Here is a 20,991-nt window from a genome sequence, read left to right as displayed (position 1 = left end):
AGCTTCCACAGAAGCATCCTAAAAACAAGGCCACAGGGCAGCGCACAGCCTCCGGAATCACATTACTTTAGTTCAAGTCTGGGCTCTTCCTTTGAGCAAGTCATTCAACTTCCCAAAGCTTTGTTTTCCTTCTTGGCGAAGTGGGAACAATGAGGCTATTTGCCTTAACGTTTGTTGACCTCACAATGAGGTAATTCATTCAAAGTGCTCATTTAATATAGTGTCTGGCACACATTAAGTGCTTACTAAGCCTTGGCTACTAACAGAAATTTAAAATAAAGCATTTTTTCAGACTTGTATCTATTTTTTCTTGTATCTATCTATTCTTGTATCTATCTATTTTTTATATTGTATGTATATATGTATATGTATGTATATATGTATGTTTAGAGAGAGGGGAAGGGAGGGAGAAAGAGAGGGAAAGAAACATCAGTGTGAGAGAGGAGCATCAATTGGCTGCCTCTCATGTGTGCCCCAACAGGGACTGAACCCATAACCCAGGCCCGTACCCTGACTGGGCATCAAACTGGCTACCTTTTGTTTTTTTCAGGATGACACCCAACAAACTGAGCCACACCAGTCAGGGCTGTATCTATTTTTTTATTTTAAAGATCACTATATTTTAAAGCTTCTAATTTTATGTAACAACTTTATGAAGTTATATTTCAAAAAGTTTTAATGGATACTTCATAAACGATAATCTTTTCCACATAACTTATTGAGCCCTGATTGAGTACTGGGTACATGGTATTGGGCTCTGTAGGGGATACAAGTTAATCATATAGCATGGTATTTTACATCAAGGGGTTATCTTGTGGGACTTGGGAAAACTTAGGGAATACAAGACAGAATCTATTTAAGTTTCAATAGCATCTATTCACATAAGTCATTAATATTGCTCTCTAACAATTATCAGAGATGTTTCTCAATATGAGAAAATAGAAAGAAAAAAATGTAAATAGCTTCACTAATTATAGTTTAAAAGGAGTCATTTACCACTGGTAATGTATAGGCAATCATAAAAATTTATGCCAAAAATAAAAGCTTTTTAACCCTATACAAGGGAAACTAATTGTAGATTGACTATTTTTTCAAATTCAGAAAGCCTGTGTTCATTCTGTAAGCCCTGACTTAATTGAATATAGTCAGTCAATAAGAGCTTCCTCTTCTGTCATGTCCCTGTGATAGTTATATCAGCTTTATTTGCCCCAAAGTCTGTAGCTGTGAGATTTAACAGTTTTCTATTTTGACATGTGTGACCTGAGCTGTTGTGTAAGAGGTGCCTAGGCTACCCCTTGAATGACTTGAATGGCTAGTCTGAAAAGAAACCTTTATTTGCATGTCCTAACTTAAAAAATAATCTTTTGAATTAAAATGGCATATCTGAAATGATTCAGAGAGTCCTAAAATCAATAAGCATCCCCTATTTATGGCTTTGTGTTTTTCTCTCTTTGTCAGAAGATCACCCATGTGCAATCAGCCATCCATCAACAAAGCCACCATAACAGGTAAGAAAGATCTGGGAGTTTATTATTCTCATGTGTAGAGAGAAACCATATCTTTCAAGATTCAGCATAATACTAACACCAATTTTATACTGCAGTTTTAAAATTTTAAAGAAAGTAATCCTTTCTTCTCTATATTATCATTTCTCTTTCATTGGTCTCACAAGTTGTCCATTTAAACTATTGCTTGGAAAATCTTTACTAACACATTATTTTCTTAACTGTTTAAATGTGTGTTTGTCCTAAGTTTTGCATTGCTCTGGTCATTTGTATTTCAAGAGATAGCATTACCTTCAAAATGTTGACCATGTTGCTTCTAGGTTTATGTTATCAGCATGATGTTAATATATGGCAGCTTGGTTTAATGAAAGTGAACGTGTAAGTAAAAGGCACCTTCTTGGGTAATCATTATCCCAGTTGTGTGTAGGAAGGAATACCCTTCCAATAATCTTGATTTGGACCCAGAGAGTTGAGAATAAATTCTGCCTGGAAGGAAAGAGAGGAAGTAATTATACAATACAGGAGAGTTCAGTGGGATCAAATGAACAGATGTTGGGGAAGAAAAGTGGAAGAAATGGTGAGGAACGTAAAGGGCAAGAAAATAAAATTATCCCAATTCCTATTAGTTTATTTTAGACATGGCACTTAACGTCAACTGAACCAAAAACAGAACAAATGGTCTCACTTTACTGAACCTGAAATCAAATTGAATTCATTTAATCATTTCTTGAAACCTCAATTGACTCATTAAAATAATTGCCTGGAAAAAGAAAACCCATGTTTTCTGAAGCTGTTACCAGAGGAAAATTAACATATTATCCAAAATAGACCAGTACTTAATTTGATTCGAGCATCTGCCTTGGACTCCAACTCCTAGGATGCCAAGGGGGAGCTTGTTAAGTTATAGCGAGCGTTGGGCTGCGCTTCCAACCCGCCCTGTTAGTGACTATTACGTCAGAGTCGATTCTGGAGCAGCGGTTAAAGTTGTTTTTTCCTGAATGTCTTTTCAAAGGAGACTTGTGTTCAGTGACTATGAAGTTCTTGATTCTCTTTTTCATGTTTATCTTTCAAGACTTTATTGGTGATGATTTTCAGCCGTCATTTCCTAGCTTCTGCCTGGTTCATCAGTGTTCTTCTTGACTGTGATCAAGAGATGCACAATAACTGACATTCCTGCACATTGAAGTTCTTTGAGTAACAAACTTCTTTCTCAAAGACCCAAATTAAATGTCAATTAGCCAAAACGAAGATGGGGGTGTAGAACAAGGCTCTTTGTTTCCATCCCTTATCTGACTATGGTAAGGGGTGAGGAAGCCGACTTGTGTGAGTGGGTGCCAGTGGCCTCTAGTGAGGGACACCACATGGAACTTTGTCCCCAGCCCTGCTCTGGGCACTAGTTCTGACCTCTGTGAAGAAGGGCAAACCCTCCCCCCAACCCTTGCTATTTTTGGAATAAGCAAGACTCCAACATTGTGGTATAAGCAGAATGCAGTGCTATTTTGGTCCCTGAAACCTCTTGTAGCTTGAGGTCACACATGAGCCAGCTCCACTGAAGCATCCTCCCAGAGGAGCAGCTGCGGGTACCATTCCCCGGAGGCTGGTGTTCAGCAAAAGGTGGTGGGTGCTCAGTGGTCAGCTCAGCTGTCCCCCCACCTGGCAAGTCCTGGCACTGATTAAAGGGAGAAGAGCTGCACTCAAAGGGCACAGACTTAGCCTTGAACACATGTGAGACACCCCATGCAAGATCCAGAAATGTTTACAAAGTGTTCAGGCACAGGAGCAATACCAGGGGGAACTGTGAGTTACTAAAATCTGGGAATTAAGGCTAATATGGCGCAATCTGTACCCACAAGCTCCTGGCCTGGGGCCTAGGGACAATGGGACTACAGAAATATCTTATCTAGGAAAGGAAACTAATTAACTGTCATTAACTGCTTAGTGCAGCTGTGTGCATCACAAAGCACAACAGGAAATCAACGGACTAGAGAATGGAAGTCGTTTTCCTCCCCCAAGCAAAGCAAAGAGGATGGGGAGGGGGAATGAGGGCAACAGAAGAAGGTTCCACTCTCTGGGCCCATTTGGAAACGTGGGCTCTTGAAAACATCATAATGATAATGAAAGTGGTTGAAACTTTGATGGATGACTTGAGACACGAGGAAAAGGTGGTGCTTGTGAATTCCCTCCCTCCACAGCTGACTACTTGGGCCCTCCCTCCAAGTGTACACCTCTTGTGGTTGGAACCCAGCTGTGCCTTTGCTGTAGTCGCCAGAAGGGCAGAGAAGAGTGTCCAAAGGGTCAGTGGGACACCCTTTGAGATGAACTTGGCCTTCTTAGAGATTTGGTTTAGGGTCTAGAGGAACCGTGTAACATATGGTTAAGATGGCTGTGGTATAACAGATTCAGGGTGCTCTGGAGGGCAACTCCCAGGACCACCGCCGATGCCCCAGGCCTTGTGCAGTGTGAGTGCTCTGCCCGTCTGGAAACCGACCTGTCCTCTGGCATGTTAGCTGCGTGGCCCTGGTCAGCTCGCGCACCCGTTCTCCGTTTCCTCATTTATAAAATGGTGATCCTATGTCATCCAGTAATTGCTAAATTAAATGAATTCACACGTAGGCTGTTCTTAGCACAGTGCGTCACAGAGTAAGCACTCAATACATCACTTCTGTATTCGGTTTTGTTTTTATTTGGTTTTGTTTCTAGGGCCCACTCTGTATGTAGAACTGGGGATGACGGACGTAGGGGACAGAGAGATGAAAGAAAGAACGGGAAGAATGAGAGAAAAACAAGATTGCAGGGTTATAAGAGTATGAATTATGGAGCCCCTCCCCTAAAATGGTCAAAATGGAAATACTTCCTTTGTGCCTGTCAAGAATGGGGCCTCCTGTTTCTCCGAGGACTGTCCCTTTTCCCCTCACCGCACCCGAAGACATGGCGCCTTTATGACAGGGATGGCAAACTGTTGTTGAGGATCATTTTCAAAACCTAAAAACTTACTTTTGAGTCATAGCTCTTTGAAGGAGAAAAAAAAATAACTCCGTAACTTCTCTATAGAACAACTCTTCAATTTTTATAGAAAGGACAGTGAAGAACTTGGACTACCTCCATCTGTCACAGTCTGTTTTCTCAAGCTTTCTCCCCTAGAACTTAAAATACCTTTTCTTCCCCTTTGAGGTTATTCCATTTGATACGTGTTAAAGCCAGGAAAGTTTCATTTTATTCTCATCGGGGTTAAAGAAGTTTAGTCACGCCCCAGTTTTTACTTCCACGCACAAGAGGTAAATACATAGCTGTAAAACGATTTAACAGTTTTCTAAAAAGAAAGCTTTCAAATAGAAGTACATTTATAAAAGAGCCTTGCTGTTAAATTGCCATTTTGTTCCTTAGTGTGATTTAACAAAAAGGTGGTGTGTGCCATTTGGAGCTTGAGTATAAACCCCGTCTTTCTTGTTTGCTTTATCTCCTCCTTTGAAGGAGGAGATGTGAGTAGCCACCTCTCAGCTGTCACAGGAATTCAGGGGCAGAACCGAGATGCAGAAGGGAGGAGCTCCGCGCATTAGGAGGAACTCACAATTGTTTCTTCCTACAGCTCTGTCCCGTGCCTGACTTTTCTGTTCTTGTTGTTCCTAAAGTTAATTTAAAACCAGTAGCGTAGAGCAGGAGGACATTGATGTATCAGCTGTTTGGGTACATTTAATTTATGATTTTGTTTTCAAACAGAAATGGCAGGACGTTTGGGGATGCCTGTGTGAGAGGCAGGCTCACCTGCACAGGCGCCCAGCAGGCGGTCAAGGGTGGACGGTGTGTTCCCCCGAGAGAGGGCGGCACGGGACGAAGGGCGGGACGTGGCGCCTGCGCTGTGCTCTTCTGCACCGTTTGGGGAGTGCAGCAGTGTCTCTTCGGACACAGTCATTCAGAGCATTTCATTTTTAAACACGTTAACTCAAGAAAAGTTATCTCATGAAACTTTGTCATGTCTTCATGATACCAGTTTTCAGTGTTTCTAATTTCCATAGTTTCAGTCCCTCGAATATTTTGAAATTGAGGATTTTTGTGTAAGAATGTAAGTCAGAAAACATTTATTTCAACTTCTCTATATGAAAGATGAGGATACCGAGACCTAGTGAGAGAAAATGTTACTTAGAGGTAGAACTAGAAATAAATACAGGATTCCTTTTTCTAAGTCCAGAGACCTCATACCTCTATAAAAATCATCCATCAAATTAGGATTAGCCTTCAGACCCATCATAGAAGTACATGTTTTGGAGAAACTAAATGAATTTAATAAAGGCTATTAATTTCTGAGCACTAGATATAGCACTGGGATTTTTGTACATAGACTACAAAATTAGAAATTATTGTGTCCCTTGTCACTAGACAGATCTTATATTTAGGGCTGTTTTGATACTATTCATTGATCGTATCCTAGAGATCCTCAGGTAAATAAAGATTTGCAGCCTAAAGCAGAAGACTTTTGACTCTTGAGAAAATAAGTTACCTCCAAGCAATAAAATGAGTACAATTACCTACTTTTCACCTGTAGAGGGAGACAAGTGATGGAGGACAAGCATAAGACAACACAAAAATAGTTTTAGTCCAAAAAAAGAAATTTGGTGTAAACCTCCACTTTATCCTCGTATATCTTTACTTTGAATATAGGTAACTCCTTAAAAGATGAATTATAAATAGAATTCAGTTAGTTGATAAGTAGACGATTTAAAAAGCAAACTATCAAATACTACTAGTCAGTCAAAACACAGTGAAAAGAAACTTGCCTATTCTTCTAAAACACAAAGCAGTTTCTAAAATCTAACAAAGAGAAAAAACAACAAAAATATTTAACTGGAACAATTATTTTGTTATTATCTGGACTAATTGTTTAATACGTTGAGCTTGGGAAAGAAAGGAAACTCAGCAACTATTTTATGGTAATAATTGTGATAATACTATAACCTTATATAGATCTGCCTTTTAAGTCCAGTGTGTGTGTATAATAAAAACAACTAACATATATAATATAAAAATATTTTTATGTACACATACATACTTCTATACATACATGTATGTATAGAAGTACATGTATGGATATACATATACATATGTGTGTATATCCATATACCTATATACATGTTCATATACATACATGTAAACAGATAGTTGAAAGCAGGAGCCACGTAAGGCAGAAGGGATCTAGATGAGAACTATATGTAGGATGTGAGGACACACTGAACTGAAACATGTGTCACTGATGTACAGGGAGGACACTGAAGACCAAGCCTTCGCCACCCAAGTCTCACTCTTTATCGGCCACTAGTAGGCACTAGCTCCATTGGCTAGTTCTTTTTCTTTAATAACAGCAAAGATTGTGGCAACTCTTTAATAACTGCAGAGAATTAGTGCACAGTAACCTCTTTAGGAATGTGATTACAAAATGTTGAGAACACATTATGTTTAATAGCTCTAATAAAAAAATTGATAAAGATTGCATAAGAGCCTGTTTATACATTGACTTTTGGGGGGAATTTTTGCTCACTATACTCTTATACTTAGTACATTAAATGATGGTCAAGTGTGCTAAATTGTTTAAGCCAAAAATAGGTTACGTTCATAAAAAATATCCTCCTTAAAAAGACTCTTGCAGGAAAAACATTGACCTAAAAGAAATGCTTAAATGCATGGACTGTGAATATTGATTAAACTTATAACCTTTTAAAGGGGTAAAAGTCAGTTTTCTTCCCTATAAGAAAACTTGTTTGACCTTCCTATATTGTTTTTTAGATAGGCAAAGTTATACCCATTAATATGTAAAAAGACCAGATTTGATACAGTGACTTTTTAACCAGAAATTAATGGAAGTAATACTTGGTTACTTCATAATCTAGTAGAAAATCATTTAATTGTGTCTCTATTGCCTGCAATTCTGCTCTGGGCATTTTGTTATACCTTTTAGTGAAATTATTAAGAGAGACTGCATGTTCATTTAGTCAGCACAGTGAAAAAGTTGTGAGTCACACCATACAGGTTGGAACCCAGTTTTTCTTTGACTAGTTGTGTAATCTTGGTCAATTTATCTAAATTCTCTAAGCTTTCATTTTATCATCAATAAATTCCAAGTGACTGATACTAAGAATGTATTCAACAATTCTAAATATTGTTATTGCTGCAGTTTTATTATTATTGTTGTCCATTTGGTGAACAAATATTTTCCGTGCACCTTATCTGTGGCATGCAATAAGGTAGATTTTAGAGATAAAGATATGAGTAAATTGTGACTACTGAACTTGAAGGAATTTACAATCTAGGGGAGAAGGAAGCATGAATAACTAAGTACAAGCTAAGAACCATGATTAAAGCAAATCCAAATACATGTATTTGAAGGAGGGACAAATGGTTCTATGTGGATAAAGCTCCCTGCTAAGCTTTGAGGAATGTGGGGTTTGCCTTATGGTTAGGGGAAAGAAGATCCCCTAACACCAAGGGACCAGCAAGAGTGAGGTGCGGAAGCATGGAGTGCCTGCCCAGATCAGGGCACTGGGAACAGTAAAGGACAAAGAGAGCTGAAAGTGCATGGGACCCAGTGACCAAGAGGGTCCAAGAGTAGATGAAGGCAACAGTGTGAGGAGCATTAGAAACCAATGTGTATCATGGGACTTGATTTTATGGACAATGGAAAATCATCAGTCATTTCTAAGCAAAGGAGCAAGTATGCATTTTAGAATAACAACATTGGAACCAGTACAGAGAACAGACTGAAAAGAAAAAAGACTAGAGGCAGCCCCATACTCCTTAGGAGTGTTACAGACCAATACACGCTAAAGATAGTGTGGCTCTGAACTGGGGGGGTGGTGTTGGGGTGGGGGTGAGGGAATGGATTCATAGCTCTTTTCAGGGATAGAGTTGAGAAGACTCAGCAGGTTATTAGATTGTTTTCTATGACTGCATAATAATACTACATTTTATATACATAATACTCCTTTTTTATCTACTCACCTATTGATGGGCACTTGAGTGCTTCCATGTCTTGACTACTATAAATAACACTGCAATAAACACAGGGGTGCGAATATTCTTTCAAAATAGTGTTTTGTGTTTCTTTGGATATATACCCAGAAGTGGAATCACTGAGTCATAAGGCAGTTCCATTTTTAATTTTTTGAGGAACGTCCATACTGTTTTCCATAAGGGCTGCACAAATCTGCATTTCCACCAACAGCACACAGGGTTCCCTTTTCTTCACAACCTTGCAAGCACTTGATGTTTGTTGATTTATTGATAGTAGCCATTCTGCCAGGTGTGAGGTGGTATCTCATTGTGTTGTGTTTTTAATTTGCATTTCTCTGATAATTACTGACACTGAGCATCTTTTTATGTATCTATTTGCCATCTATATGTCCTCTTTGGAGATACCCAGGTCCTCTGCTGATTTTTTAATTGGATTTTTTTTGGGGGTGTATGCTTTCTTTACAAATTTTGGATATTAACCCCTTATTGGATGTATCATTGGTGAATATGTTCTCCCACCCAATAGGCTGTCTTTCTGTTTTGTTGATGGCTTCCTTTGCTGTGCAAAGTTTTTAATTTGATGTAGTCACACTTGTTTATTGTTTCCTTTGTTTCCCCTGACTGAGGAGATATATCAGAAAAAATATTGCTAAGAGAAATGTCAAAGATAAATTTAAGATATTTTTAGATGTTGCTGGTAACTAAGGAAGGCAGATAGCTTTACTATTTAACATAGACTGTATAGTGACATGTAAGTATTTCTCACTTCTCAGTGATCCGTTTGCCTCTCTTCACCTAGAAAAAGCTACTAATGAGACACTGCCTAGTGATATTCAAAATTTCAACGTTTGGGCACCAGAGTAGAGAACTGACTGCATTTTCAAATAATAATATCCTTTGGATAGGGCATCACTCCGTCTAGTGATTATTGAGCCTATGACATGACTATTCTATTATCCTCCTGCTGACCAGGAAAAAAACTATCATGAAAATCGAGTATCTGAATGTTACTAAAGTTCATGTCAGCCAATATTCCTTCCCCACTATCCTGACTTAGTAAAGGGCATTATTTTCTAAACCTGCCCAATCAAGGAGTGCTTGGGGGGGGAAACAAACAAACAAATAGAGAAAGACAGATTCCCAGGCAGCGCAGGAGTTCTTTGGGCAAGGCTCAGAATCTATGTTATCAACAAGAATCTGTATTATTATCCATTTGATCAGCCAGATTTGGGAGTATAATAGAATACTGAATAAAGTAGGTGAGAGCACTGCTGTGGGCGGTGTTGTCATTGAGTTGCTGGTAATTTGTTGGAAAATCGCTCTCTTTCTTAAAAATGTATACAGCGACACCTCTACCCCCACCTAACAAACAATGTAACCTAGGATAAACAAAGTAATATGTGGAGCGTTCTGTGATTATTGGCAGAGAATACAAGCTGATATTATTATCTGCGCAGTCCTCGTCATCACGGTCGTCATCATCTGTGCCGGCGTTTCTGTTCTCTCTCAAAGTGTGTACAAGATTTTAATGAGACCCGCTTGCTCCTCTCCTAGAAGAAAATGAAGTATCATGTCCATGTTTGCGTATGGTGGTGGGAGTGAGTTTGGGAAATGTTAGGTTTAGTAACTGTATTCTTTTTAAAAAATCCAAGTCTCTTTAAAAAAAAAAAATGAAAGAAAAGAACAGCAAAAGCTGCATTCTTAAGTTACTCACTTTATCTGCAAAGTGCTTCCCACCTATGTATGCCTTATAAAATATTCTAGGTATACTCAGAAATACAAGGCTACAATGGGACAAAACAGTGAAAATTTCTTTGAGTCTAATTTCCCAAATTTTATTGGTTAATGGTTGTACTGAATCTTTTAACTCCGTGACTAAATGGGAAGTTCACTCACAGCATCCTTTTTATCACTCTCTCAGAAAATGCATTTAAAAATTGGTTGGATGTGATAATAATATTAATAGAAGTTCACATTTTCTGACATTTGATAGGTACCTGCATAATCTCTTTTAGACCTTATGAAAGTTCAATCTACAACTATAAGAGACAAAGTACAGATTAAATCTGACTCAAAGGCAGAATGTGAGGCCTCCCTCCTTAAGATTTATTGACATGTACACCAAAGAGTACACAGCCTGCTGTCATCTGCCTCTCCCCAAAGCTATTCCCTGGAGATTTTTTCCTTTTCTTTTTCTGAAGAAGAGAGAGCAGAAAAGGAATCGATGTCACATGTAACTGAATGCCTATGAAGAGAGGGCAGGATAAGAGGCGGGATGAGACCTGCACGTACAGAGAAGCCCTTTGGGACGCCCTAGGAAGCTGGTCATACCAGCGAAGGAAAGGGTGCCCGCCTGGGGTTAGAACTCCTCAGCACTCCTCAGGTCCCACAGTTCTCTCCCTGACCGCTCTGAAGTGCCTGTTGTCATGAGAGTGCCCAGGGCAGGGGCATCAACAAGAAAGACTCCCCGTCAGAGTGGAAAGTGAGACAGACCTAGTATGTCAGGAGGTTGGGGACACGGCAGCGTTTGAGCCTGGCACTCACCCGGCTTCCAGGACCACTCACTATTAACCTTGAAGTAACAGTTTCTGCCAAGTGATGATGGTCATCATATGTGTTGGGATTTGCCATGGGCCCTTCATATCTGTTCTCATTTTCTTCAGTGCCACGTCTAGGCATGAAATTCCCAGCTCTCTATTCCCCAGATGCTTCCTCTAGCTATATCTGATGTGTGTATATCTGGTGCTTTGGAGTGTACTGTCTCCTCTCTCGTTTTTGTCCTTTTTGGGCACAGTTGGCACTCTGGATGTATTTCTAGTTAACTGTATTCTATGTGCCTGGCAACACAAAGGGTGCTTATGACCTTTTTTCTGCTATGTTTCTGATACTTGCACATTGCCCACTGAATTGTCCACGTGGAGACCTTCATTTTTGGGTGCCCTTTTGGGTTGGCTCTTTCACTCCTTTGGTCTCTAGAACGTGAAGGACCGTGCTGAGGCTCTGAGGGTCCGAAGCAGCATAAAATACTTCCACTGAGCTTTGGAACAATTATCCTAAAGGTCCACTGAATTTTGAAAGATAAAACGTGATCTAAATGTCAAAGCATTAAGTAGCTCTTGAGCATAAAATACAAAATAGAGGGTTTGTAAAATAAATGGATAAATGAGTAGATAAAATAAGGAAATCAGCAAGAAATGGGACAGTAAGGTCTTTTTTCTAGAGGATCAGGAACCTTAGACACTGGAAAGGGTCTGAGGAACCAGTTCGGGGGGGAACTAGGGTAAACTTACCAGCATGAGAAAGCTGAGGGCTGAAAGTAGCAAGAGAAATAATGTTTTCCAAATCACCAAGGAAGAGCGTAACAAAAGACAGGTAGGCTGTGCAACTGAGAGCGCAGCCGAAAGATAGGCGGGGTGCCTCTGAAGTCATCGTGCGCTGACTGTGCTGTTTACCTAGAATTGTGTACGTAGAAATAGGTCTAGGTTTTCTCTTCCTGCAGGGTTTTTTTAAAATCTAAACTGTCATACATTTTGTTTTGCCTGTTTGTTGTATGAGTCAGAACCAACATAGAGGAGGGAGAGCGAGGCTGAGAAGTCAGCAGAGCTGGGTTTTACTGTTGGTTCTTCTGCTCACCCACTTTGTGACCTTAGACAAGTGACTCTATGCTCTAAATCTTTCTGTTAGAATGAGGTGAATAATAATACTACTACTAATGTCTTCCCAATTCTGAGGGATTACATTATATGATCCATGTAAAAACCTTGGCGTGATGCCTGGTAATAATAAATGTTGGCTCTTACTGAAAGGTAGGTGAAAAGTGCTTTATGTATTAATAAGCATTCTAAAACTCTATAGACATTATTTTTATTTAATTATTTTTGATCCCCAAAGTAGTCATCTTTGTAAACTGCATTTTTTAGCCCTGCTGCGATTGCTGAAAGCATTTTGGAAGTGGCTTTACAGACAGTTCACAGGCCATACAAGAAGAAAAAAAATCTCCTTGGTATATTATCACACTTCACTTCTGTCCAAAAGTATTATTTTCAATATGCTTAGCAACCTTAGTCACCAGACAGGATGTCAGATTAGCCTGGGTGAGGCTCATTCTAGGAATGAACTGCTCCAAGGGATAAGACTTTTGGAAGAAATATAACATGATCTCTGAAGGCATTTCCAAGACAGGATATCCTAGAATTTCTACAGTAATGGCAACACATGGGATAAGCATATATGTATTTTTTCCCAGGTGACCCTTTGAAGGATACAGCTTCATCTGAAGTTTCATGCTTGTTCTGAATTCTAATCAGTTAGTGAGTGGGGGAAAATGTTCCCTAGGAATCTTTTTTTTTTACCCTTCAGCCACACTGCGTCCAGTCTGTGTTGCTGCAGATCCTCATGACCAGGATCTATTCCCTGGGGAGAGCCAGAGGGGTTGGAGATAAAGGCAAAGGCCAATGGGCAGAGGAGGGCCCAAGCCCTCATCGTTTCAACAGAAAGAGCAGCTAGGGAATTAGCCTGGCGTTTTGTCACACTGTTATCTCTTACTGAGTCTGTTCAACTATGACTGGGCACTTACAGTGGCTCAGCCTCCTGTTCTTCGACAATTTCATACAACTCCCTCCAAGGCTTGCTTATAACCTCCCCCTTAGATAATGGTCTCTCAGCAACGATCCTCCGGTTGCAGGATAAAAACCAGCTCCACTAACTTAAGCAAGATGGAATTTAGTGGAAGAATACTGGAAGGATTTCGAGTTCTCTGAAAATTAGTGGGGAGGCTGAAGGATCAGAGTCAATGAATCTTCAGAGTGCTAGAAAGGTACAAATTAAGGGAAAAGTCTCATGGTAGGAGCAAGCTGGCGATCCCTGCAATTGTTTTTAGTTTCTTTGTTATTCTGTTTAAAAGTCGAATTCCAGCGAAGGGGTCTAACTAGTCTAGTGTGGGTCGTGGGTTTTGGCCGAAGGAGCACAGGTCATCTGGCTGTTCTGCCAGACTATGTAACATAAAGTAGTAGTAAGAGCCTAAATTGTGGGGCTAGATAACACGGATTCATGTTCTAGTTCTGCCACTCACAGATGTTCCTCCTTAACAATTCATTTAAACTTTCAGAATCCTCCAGTCCCTGGGTTTTGAAGTGGGCATAACTACAGTAATTATCTCATAGGAGTTCATGAACATCATTTGTGATGATATATGAAAAACTAAGTACAATATGTGCCACAGGGTAAGCACTTCATTGTTGTGGGCTCTGCTGTTATTAGGATTATCCAACGGAGATGCCAAGTAATCCCCTGAAAGAAACTAGGGTGCCGTTAAAAAAGAAAATCAATGCTGAAGAGCCAAAAATAATTAGCGATTATGGTGAGATAAGAGGGTTGGCCTCAATACACTATTTACTCTGCGAATATATTTCTCAGTAAACTGCTCTTTATGCTATTAAAGTTCTTAGGGATACAGGATGGCACCTGTTCATTAATGTATCCCTAGAAACCCCGTTCCTTTGAAGGCACATAAGTGATTTGACTGCCTGATTATTTGACCCACATACATTTATTGATACCTCCTTTATGCTTAGTTCTATACGAGGTGACATGATCTGTGGCTCCTGGCTTACTTACAAATGTAGCAATCAAAGCAAGGAATAATTTGCATTCCTATGGTCTTGATTTAATAGTACTCTAAACGGATTGTGGTCTAATAAGTCACTACCTAATTAGGTTTACTGTAAAGAATACAGAATAATAGAGAAGGATTATTTTTAAGCCTGTCAACTCTCTAAGAACAACATGTAAGTTGGCCCCAGTGTATGAATGGGTTGAATTTTTAAATTCACGTGATGGTTCATTGTTTGAACTGTAGTTGCAAATATTCATGCTGGCATTCATCAAGGGCCACTAGAATTATCATATCCCTCCATTCCAGGAGGTTTCCCAAGGAGAAGGAATCTGAAGGGAAGTTTGAGGTTCCCTATAAAAGACATTTAGGTTTATCAGTGGGGTGAGATGGATTTAAATCTCTGAAGATCAATGGAAGTTCACTGTAGAACACTGTACAGCCTACTCACATGGAAAGTCAGAGTCATTGTCATTGTGAGTAGAAGGGCCTAACCCCAGGCTCCCAGGGGAGCGAGACTGAGTGGCCCACAGTCAGGTAGAACCTCGCTGCCCCTACAGCTGCTGCCTGCAGAGCCACCAAGGCGCTGACCTCTCACCAGGTGCTTCCACCCGACCACCGAACTCCTCACCTCGCGCTCTGAACAAACTTCTCACACCACAGCTGCAGCAGGCCCTGGCCTCTGTCTCTGTGTCTGTCGTCTCAGCCCAGACCTCTGCCCCCACACCTACCCAGTTCTGGCCTGTCCTCTGTCGTCACCGTGCCATGCCACCCAACACAAGGAAGGCATTGCTGACTTGACATTGAAAGTAGGACCAGCCTTAGTGCTGGTTTTGTAAAAAGCTACACATCTTTTCTCTTGGAAGTAGCTAGGCATTGTAAGAGGATAAGCTTTGAATTCATTAAATCACTGCAGAGAATCCTGGCTATGTTACTTTGTTAGCCATTTGAGTTTGAACAGGTTATTCTCGGCACACAGTAGGAATTGAAAAAAGAAATTCCAATTTTTGAATGAATCTTTTCTTTTTTCAAGTACTAGGTCTCTTCCATCAGTGGCTTGTAGAGGCAAATGCATTACCTTTAGAATTGGAAGCTTGACATAAGGAAGAATGAAAACAACAACTATCCTTGTCGTAAAATTATTTTCCTTTACCAGCTTCTCTTCTATTGTCTGTATTCATTAAAAAAAAAAACAAAACTATCTATGCCTGCAAAAATGTCTGCCTGGTTCCACGGCCAGTTCTTCTCTACATGTTTAAATTCCTAATTGTGCACACAATCTTAGTCACTATATTTTCATGTGCAAGCAATTAAGACTCATTTAACAGCCCTTCCTCTGGAAGGTTTTGTTCTCCATCTGCCACAAATCAGATTCCTTAGGAACATGTTTGATTTTGAAACAATGTGAAAGTACTGTTCATTTTGTTTGAATTTCATTTATGTACCCTTTTTTAAAGTGATGTAAATGGACAGCCACAAAAGGCTCAGCAGCTGGTTAAAACAAGACATCAAAGAAACCATTGAAATGGGGCAAAAAATTTTAAAAAATTAATATGCTAGGACAAAGCCAAATAAAAACCATAGTCTGATAAACATTCCTCAGACACATTGTGCTCATAATAAATATTTACTTTACAACAGATTTAAAATATAGGAAAATGGAAATGCACCCTGGTTTCCACTCTGAAGCCTAGTGGTCTTGAGCTCACAGAAATGCAAGTGAAAAAAAGGAGAAAAAGAAGCCTGGAGAAAAACAGAAAAAACTTAGATTTGTACATTTTTATTTTTGGGGAAACATGGTACAAAGTGTTTGAATAATAACAATAACCAGGGGAATCAAACAGATTTGTATGATACACTTTGTTCATTTAAAAATCAATTAGATAAATAGAGCGTTCCCTCAGGTTGAGTCCATTATGATTTGTTCAATGAGCTTCCTTGCTTTAGAACATCAAATAGATGCTAATACTTGGTAAAATTAAGAGGGGGCAGGAGGAAGAATTATTAGTTTTTGAATATAAATGAAGTGTCTGGAAACTGTTAACTAAAATACAGCAAAAATTTCAAAAGAAAGTGATTAGCCTTCCTTGAAGATTTTCAAATTTAAGTATCACAGTTTGGAGACCTAGCTTGCAGAAAATAGTTTCCTCTACTCATATTTCCCATTGTTTGGGAACTTCAAACAAACCACCAACACAGTTAATGCAGTAAATCCCCATTGATATATTAATTGGATGTTTTGTCCACTAGCTTTCTAAACCTTTATAAGCTGAATTGTTTTGATATCATTCAATGAAAGGGTCTGCAAAAGTTTAAAATATTGTTATTTTGGGTAGTCACACCTGCACATTTAAAATGCTTTTGTAGTTTGTCTGCAGGTTGTGGGATATTGTTAAGCTGATTAAAATGCCTTTGAGCAAAATGTAGCCCAATCTGCTTTCAAATCAGACCTTTAGAGAGGGGTGGATTCAGAAGTGTGACAGATCCCCTTAGGTGTTTCCCTGAAAAGAAAAAGTAAAGCTAAGAGAGCCACTGTCGCCCACATCTTTGTCTTTTTGTACATCAAATGGTACCTCTAGAAAGACAAGGAGAGAAAACATTAGTGCCTCTCTGCTGGAGATCCAATGCAAGATACAGGTCTTCTGGAAGAAATGGCACCTACGAATCTGCAAATAGTTGTTAAGTAAACAGAGGGAAAAAATGGAAATGAAGGGGCCCGTTCTTTTCACTAATAGTGAATATTTATTAAAAGGCAACTATTTTTTAAGAGAAGCTAAGATCAGAAATCACAGACATGGGACGTCTTTCATAAAAGGAGTTGGTTCCATTGTAGGGTATAATTAAGAAACTTTGCAGGCAAGAAGGGACTAGCAAGAAATATTCAAAGTGATGAAAAGCAAGGACCTACAACCTAGATTACTCTATCCAGCAAAACATAGCAGCACAATTTATAATAGCCAAGTGCTAGAAGCACCCTAAGTGCCCATCAATAAATGAGTGGATCAAAAAACTATGGTACATTTACACAATGGAATAGTATGCAGCAGAAAAAAAGAAAGAGCTCCTACCCTTCGCGACACCATGTATGGAATGGGAGAGCATTATGCTAAGTGAAATAAGCCAGGGGGCAAAAGACAAATACCATATGATCTCACCTGTAAGTGGAACCTAATCAACAAAACAAACAAGTAAGGAAAATATAACCAGCAACATTGAAATAAAAAGAAACCAACAGAATCAAGAGGGAAGGGGGGGCGGGGAAAGGGAAGGGAACGGGTCAAGTCAAGGAACGAAGTATAAAGGACCCATGGACAAAGCCCAAGTGGGGAAGGATTGAGGGAAGGAGGGAGGGGGTGAGTGGGGCAGGGGAAAGTGGTGGCAGGAAAATGTAGACAAATGTATTTGAACAGTAAAAAAATAAAATAAAAAGAAAGAATGGGCAGATAAAGGACTTCCCAGAGAAGGTAAAACTAAAGGAGTGCATCATCACCAAGCCATTATTATATGAAATGCTAAAGGGAATTGTATAAGAAAAAGAAGAAAATGATGAACATTAAAATGGCAATAAATTCACAACCATCGACAATTGAATCTAAAACACAAACTAAGCAAACAAGCAAAACAGGAACAGAATCATAGGTGTGGAGATCATTTGAAAGGCTATCAGTTGGCGGGGGCGGGGGAGGGAAGGGGAGAATGAGGGAGAAGGTGCAGGAATTAAGAAGCACAAATTGGTAGGTACAGAATAAATGGGGGGATGTTAAGAACAGTATAGGAAATAGAGAAGCCAAAGAACTTGTATGCATGGCCCATGGACATGAACTAAGGGGGGAAATTGGTGGAGGGAATGGGGGTAGCTGGTGGAGGGGGGCAAAGAGGGAAAAATTGGGACAGATGTAATAGTGTAGTCAATAAAATATATTTAAAAATAAAAAAATTTAAATACTTTGAAAGAAGTAAAAAAAAAAAAAAAAGTCAAATGAATGGCGTGCTAAGCATTCAGGACAGTGGTTCACAAACAAGGCTGTTCAGTAGAATTACCTGGGAACCATTATAACAATTTCAAAGAGCGAAGGAAAACATTAAAGGTTTAGAGGCCAGTTAGAGGACAATAGCAATATCCAAGAATGAGGTCTAATAAAGGCCCTATACTAGCAAAGTAGCTAGATAGCAGGTATACAAAAGAAGAGATAGTTGCAAAAGATTAAAAGACAGGTGGGTAGGATTTAGTAACTGCTAACTGTATGATTTTATTGAGTGGACATAAAATGGTTCTGACAATGTCTGAAGCCTTATAATCCTTCATATTATACATAGGACATACGGAATTATATACAGGATAAAAATATTCCAATACCTGGATTCCAGTATAAACTTTAAGCCTAGATGACTTATATGTTATTTAAGGAGAAAATATTCCATATGTCAGATATTCTAGAAACTAAGGTTTGTAATTTTATTTTGACAATTTAGAATGAAAATCTTTGAAAGATGTACTGTTTCTTAACCTCTTGAAGTCACGCACTGGATGTCATTTTTAGTGGTTATCATTATGCACATCCACTTTTATGCTTCTCTGTCATTCACAGGTGCCCTAAGGCGGCAATGAGTTGTGGACTTTTTTCCCCTACAGTAAGGAGCCCCAAATTTTGCTTCACTTTCATTTCTCACCTGCTCCTCCCAATAGTCACCTCTTGGTGTTGTAACTGTAGCTGGCCTTAGCAGGATCTTTTCTGATCTGCTGCTTTTTTCTCCCTGGCAAACCAGATTACCAGGCCATTTCACTTGAGCCTAAAATAAGAGAATATTAATTAAGAATAAAAGTGTGTTTGGGGGCGATCTATATCTGAGGCAGGGCTTTAGGATATTTAATGCACATAAAAACTTTTAAAATGTTATTCAGATATAACTGACATATTAGTTTAAGATGTACAATGTAGTGATGAGACATTTCTATGCCTTACAAAGTGATCAGCCCAATAAGTCCAGTACCCACCTGGTACCATACGGGGTTATTACAGTATTATTTACTATGTTCCTTATTCTGTACTTCATATCCCCGAGTCAGTTTTTATAAATGGCAATTTAAATGCATTTATTTAACTGTTCTGAAGCTCTTTTCACTTACTAGTGTTGAATAGTATGCGTTCCTAGATAATTAATCTGTGGATAAGTAGGTTGTTACTATACTATTAGAGCTAATAAAATTAATATTGATTTATCATCAACCAGTCCACAAAACACGTAAAACTTTGTGCTTTGGTTCTGAGGGAAATGGAAGTGAATATGATGTAGCCCCACCCCTAAGCGCTTTACAAGATAGATGAAAAAGATAACAAGAATCTTAGCTAGCCCCAGGATTGTGCCAGAGAGAGTAAGTGTCTCAAGAATTCAGAAAAGGCAAAGGTCAAATTCAGACAGTAAGCAATGATGGACCTAGAACACTTTTCAAAAACTTGAGTTACTTCAAAACCCCACCTGGCCAGACTTCCGTCATGGGCCTGTTAATGAATGATCACTTTACCAAGCCTCCGCGGTTTAAGGTTGCTTCCAGCATCCCTGCAAAGCAGCAGTTTTCATCCTGCACCATTTGTTATTACAAAAGAGAGGTGACTGCTTGTGATTTATTAGCATTCCTTCATTTTGCATCTGGCATTGAGGTTGTGAAACTTAGAGAAGTGCAGTGACCTCAGGGTTTGGGACCAGAGCTATAAACCCAGCTCTCTCACTAGCGTGGAGTTTAACCTTAAGTCAGTAACCTAACCTGGTTTTTCTTCTTTAAAATGAGAATGTTGGATTAGATAATATCTAAGGATCCAAGCTCTTTCATAATGTTTTATTATTTTTTAAAATGCATGCTTTGGATTATTTACCTTTAGTTTCTTTAGTTACAGTTCCATAAGAAGTGAATACAAAGATACACTAAGTCAGTGTATGAATTCCACTTTTCCCAATATGGATCTTTAGAAGATACCCTTGACACTTTCGCTATTTTGAGTTTTCAACAAAGAGTTAAAAGAAAATTCTGGCTCCTCTGGCTAGTCATCCTCTCCAGTTGGCAGAAGTCTTCATGTGGACTTGATGGTTGCCTAGAGCAACAAAATATTAGGGACAGAAACATGTTCAGGGACTCAATTGTATAAGTGACTCAGAGCTGAGAGACCTTTTCCAGATTGACTGGAGCCCATACGTAGCCAGGGAGGGTATGTGTCTCTGCCTGTCTGCACTACTCCTCTGACTTGCATGCACCTAGTACATATTTCACGTAGAGAAGCCAACCTTGAAACCTGCAGAGAGGAGTTAAATGGTCAGAGAGCAATATTTATTCAACATGTTTCCCTCGTGGAAGATCGTTAGGACTAGTAAATAAACACAAGAGGAGGAGGCTGATCACAGGCTTTGAAGAGCATATAGAAATATGATGAGAACTCAGTCAATTCAAAGCCACCGATCTCTTTTCAGTTTGGAGAACCCAGTGGTTAAGCTACTCACAAAAATCAATACCCTTTTCCTTCTCTCTGTTGGGGCCAGATACTCTCTAATTATGCTCTGTGGTAAAATGTGAATAAAAAAGGGGAAAAAAAACAGTTTTTCTGTTTCTAAACTCTTTAAATCCTGAGATCATCCCCTCAGTTCCACCAGTTTGGCTCCATTATACCAATTACTGCAGCTTGTTAAGGAAGTTATTAGCATTGGGAGTTACGTCAGTGTTGCCTGGAGCCAGAATTGGAGGGAAAAGTATTAGTGAAGTCTCATTACTTGAAGTCATCTCCCTTTAGCTGTTTAACTAGGTTCCATCTTAAATACATGTTTGGTTGGTGTTATTTTTATACCCAGTACACATTCTTCCCACTTATACATGAACAAGGTCATTAT

At 39.3% G+C, this 20,991-nt stretch overlaps 1 protein-coding gene across 5 annotated transcripts in view; it reads left to right on the top strand.

Annotated features, from left to right (window-relative positions):
* The window catches only part of PDE4D (phosphodiesterase 4D), a 670,126-nt gene that overhangs the window by 501,859 nt on the left and 147,276 nt on the right, over positions 1 to 20,991 (top strand). For all 5 annotated transcript variants that reach the window (XM_054578374.1, XM_054578375.1, XM_054578377.1 and 2 more), the window contains one exon: positions 1,459 to 1,508. In XM_054578374.1, the coding sequence (XP_054434349.1) occupies positions 1,459 to 1,508 (50 nt within the window). The remainder of the gene's footprint in view (positions 1 to 1,458; positions 1,509 to 20,991) is intronic.

This window comes from Pteronotus mesoamericanus, unplaced genomic scaffold (assembly GCF_021234165.1).
Source record: "Pteronotus mesoamericanus isolate MK-2021 breed Mesoamerican mustached bat unplaced genomic scaffold, CSHL_Meso_final contig_50, whole genome shotgun sequence".
In the NCBI taxonomy this organism is placed as follows: Eukaryota; Metazoa; Chordata; class Mammalia; order Chiroptera; family Mormoopidae; genus Pteronotus; species Pteronotus mesoamericanus.
The sequence above is the reverse complement of the archived record's forward strand: the minus strand, read 5'-3'. Positions and strand labels throughout refer to the sequence as shown.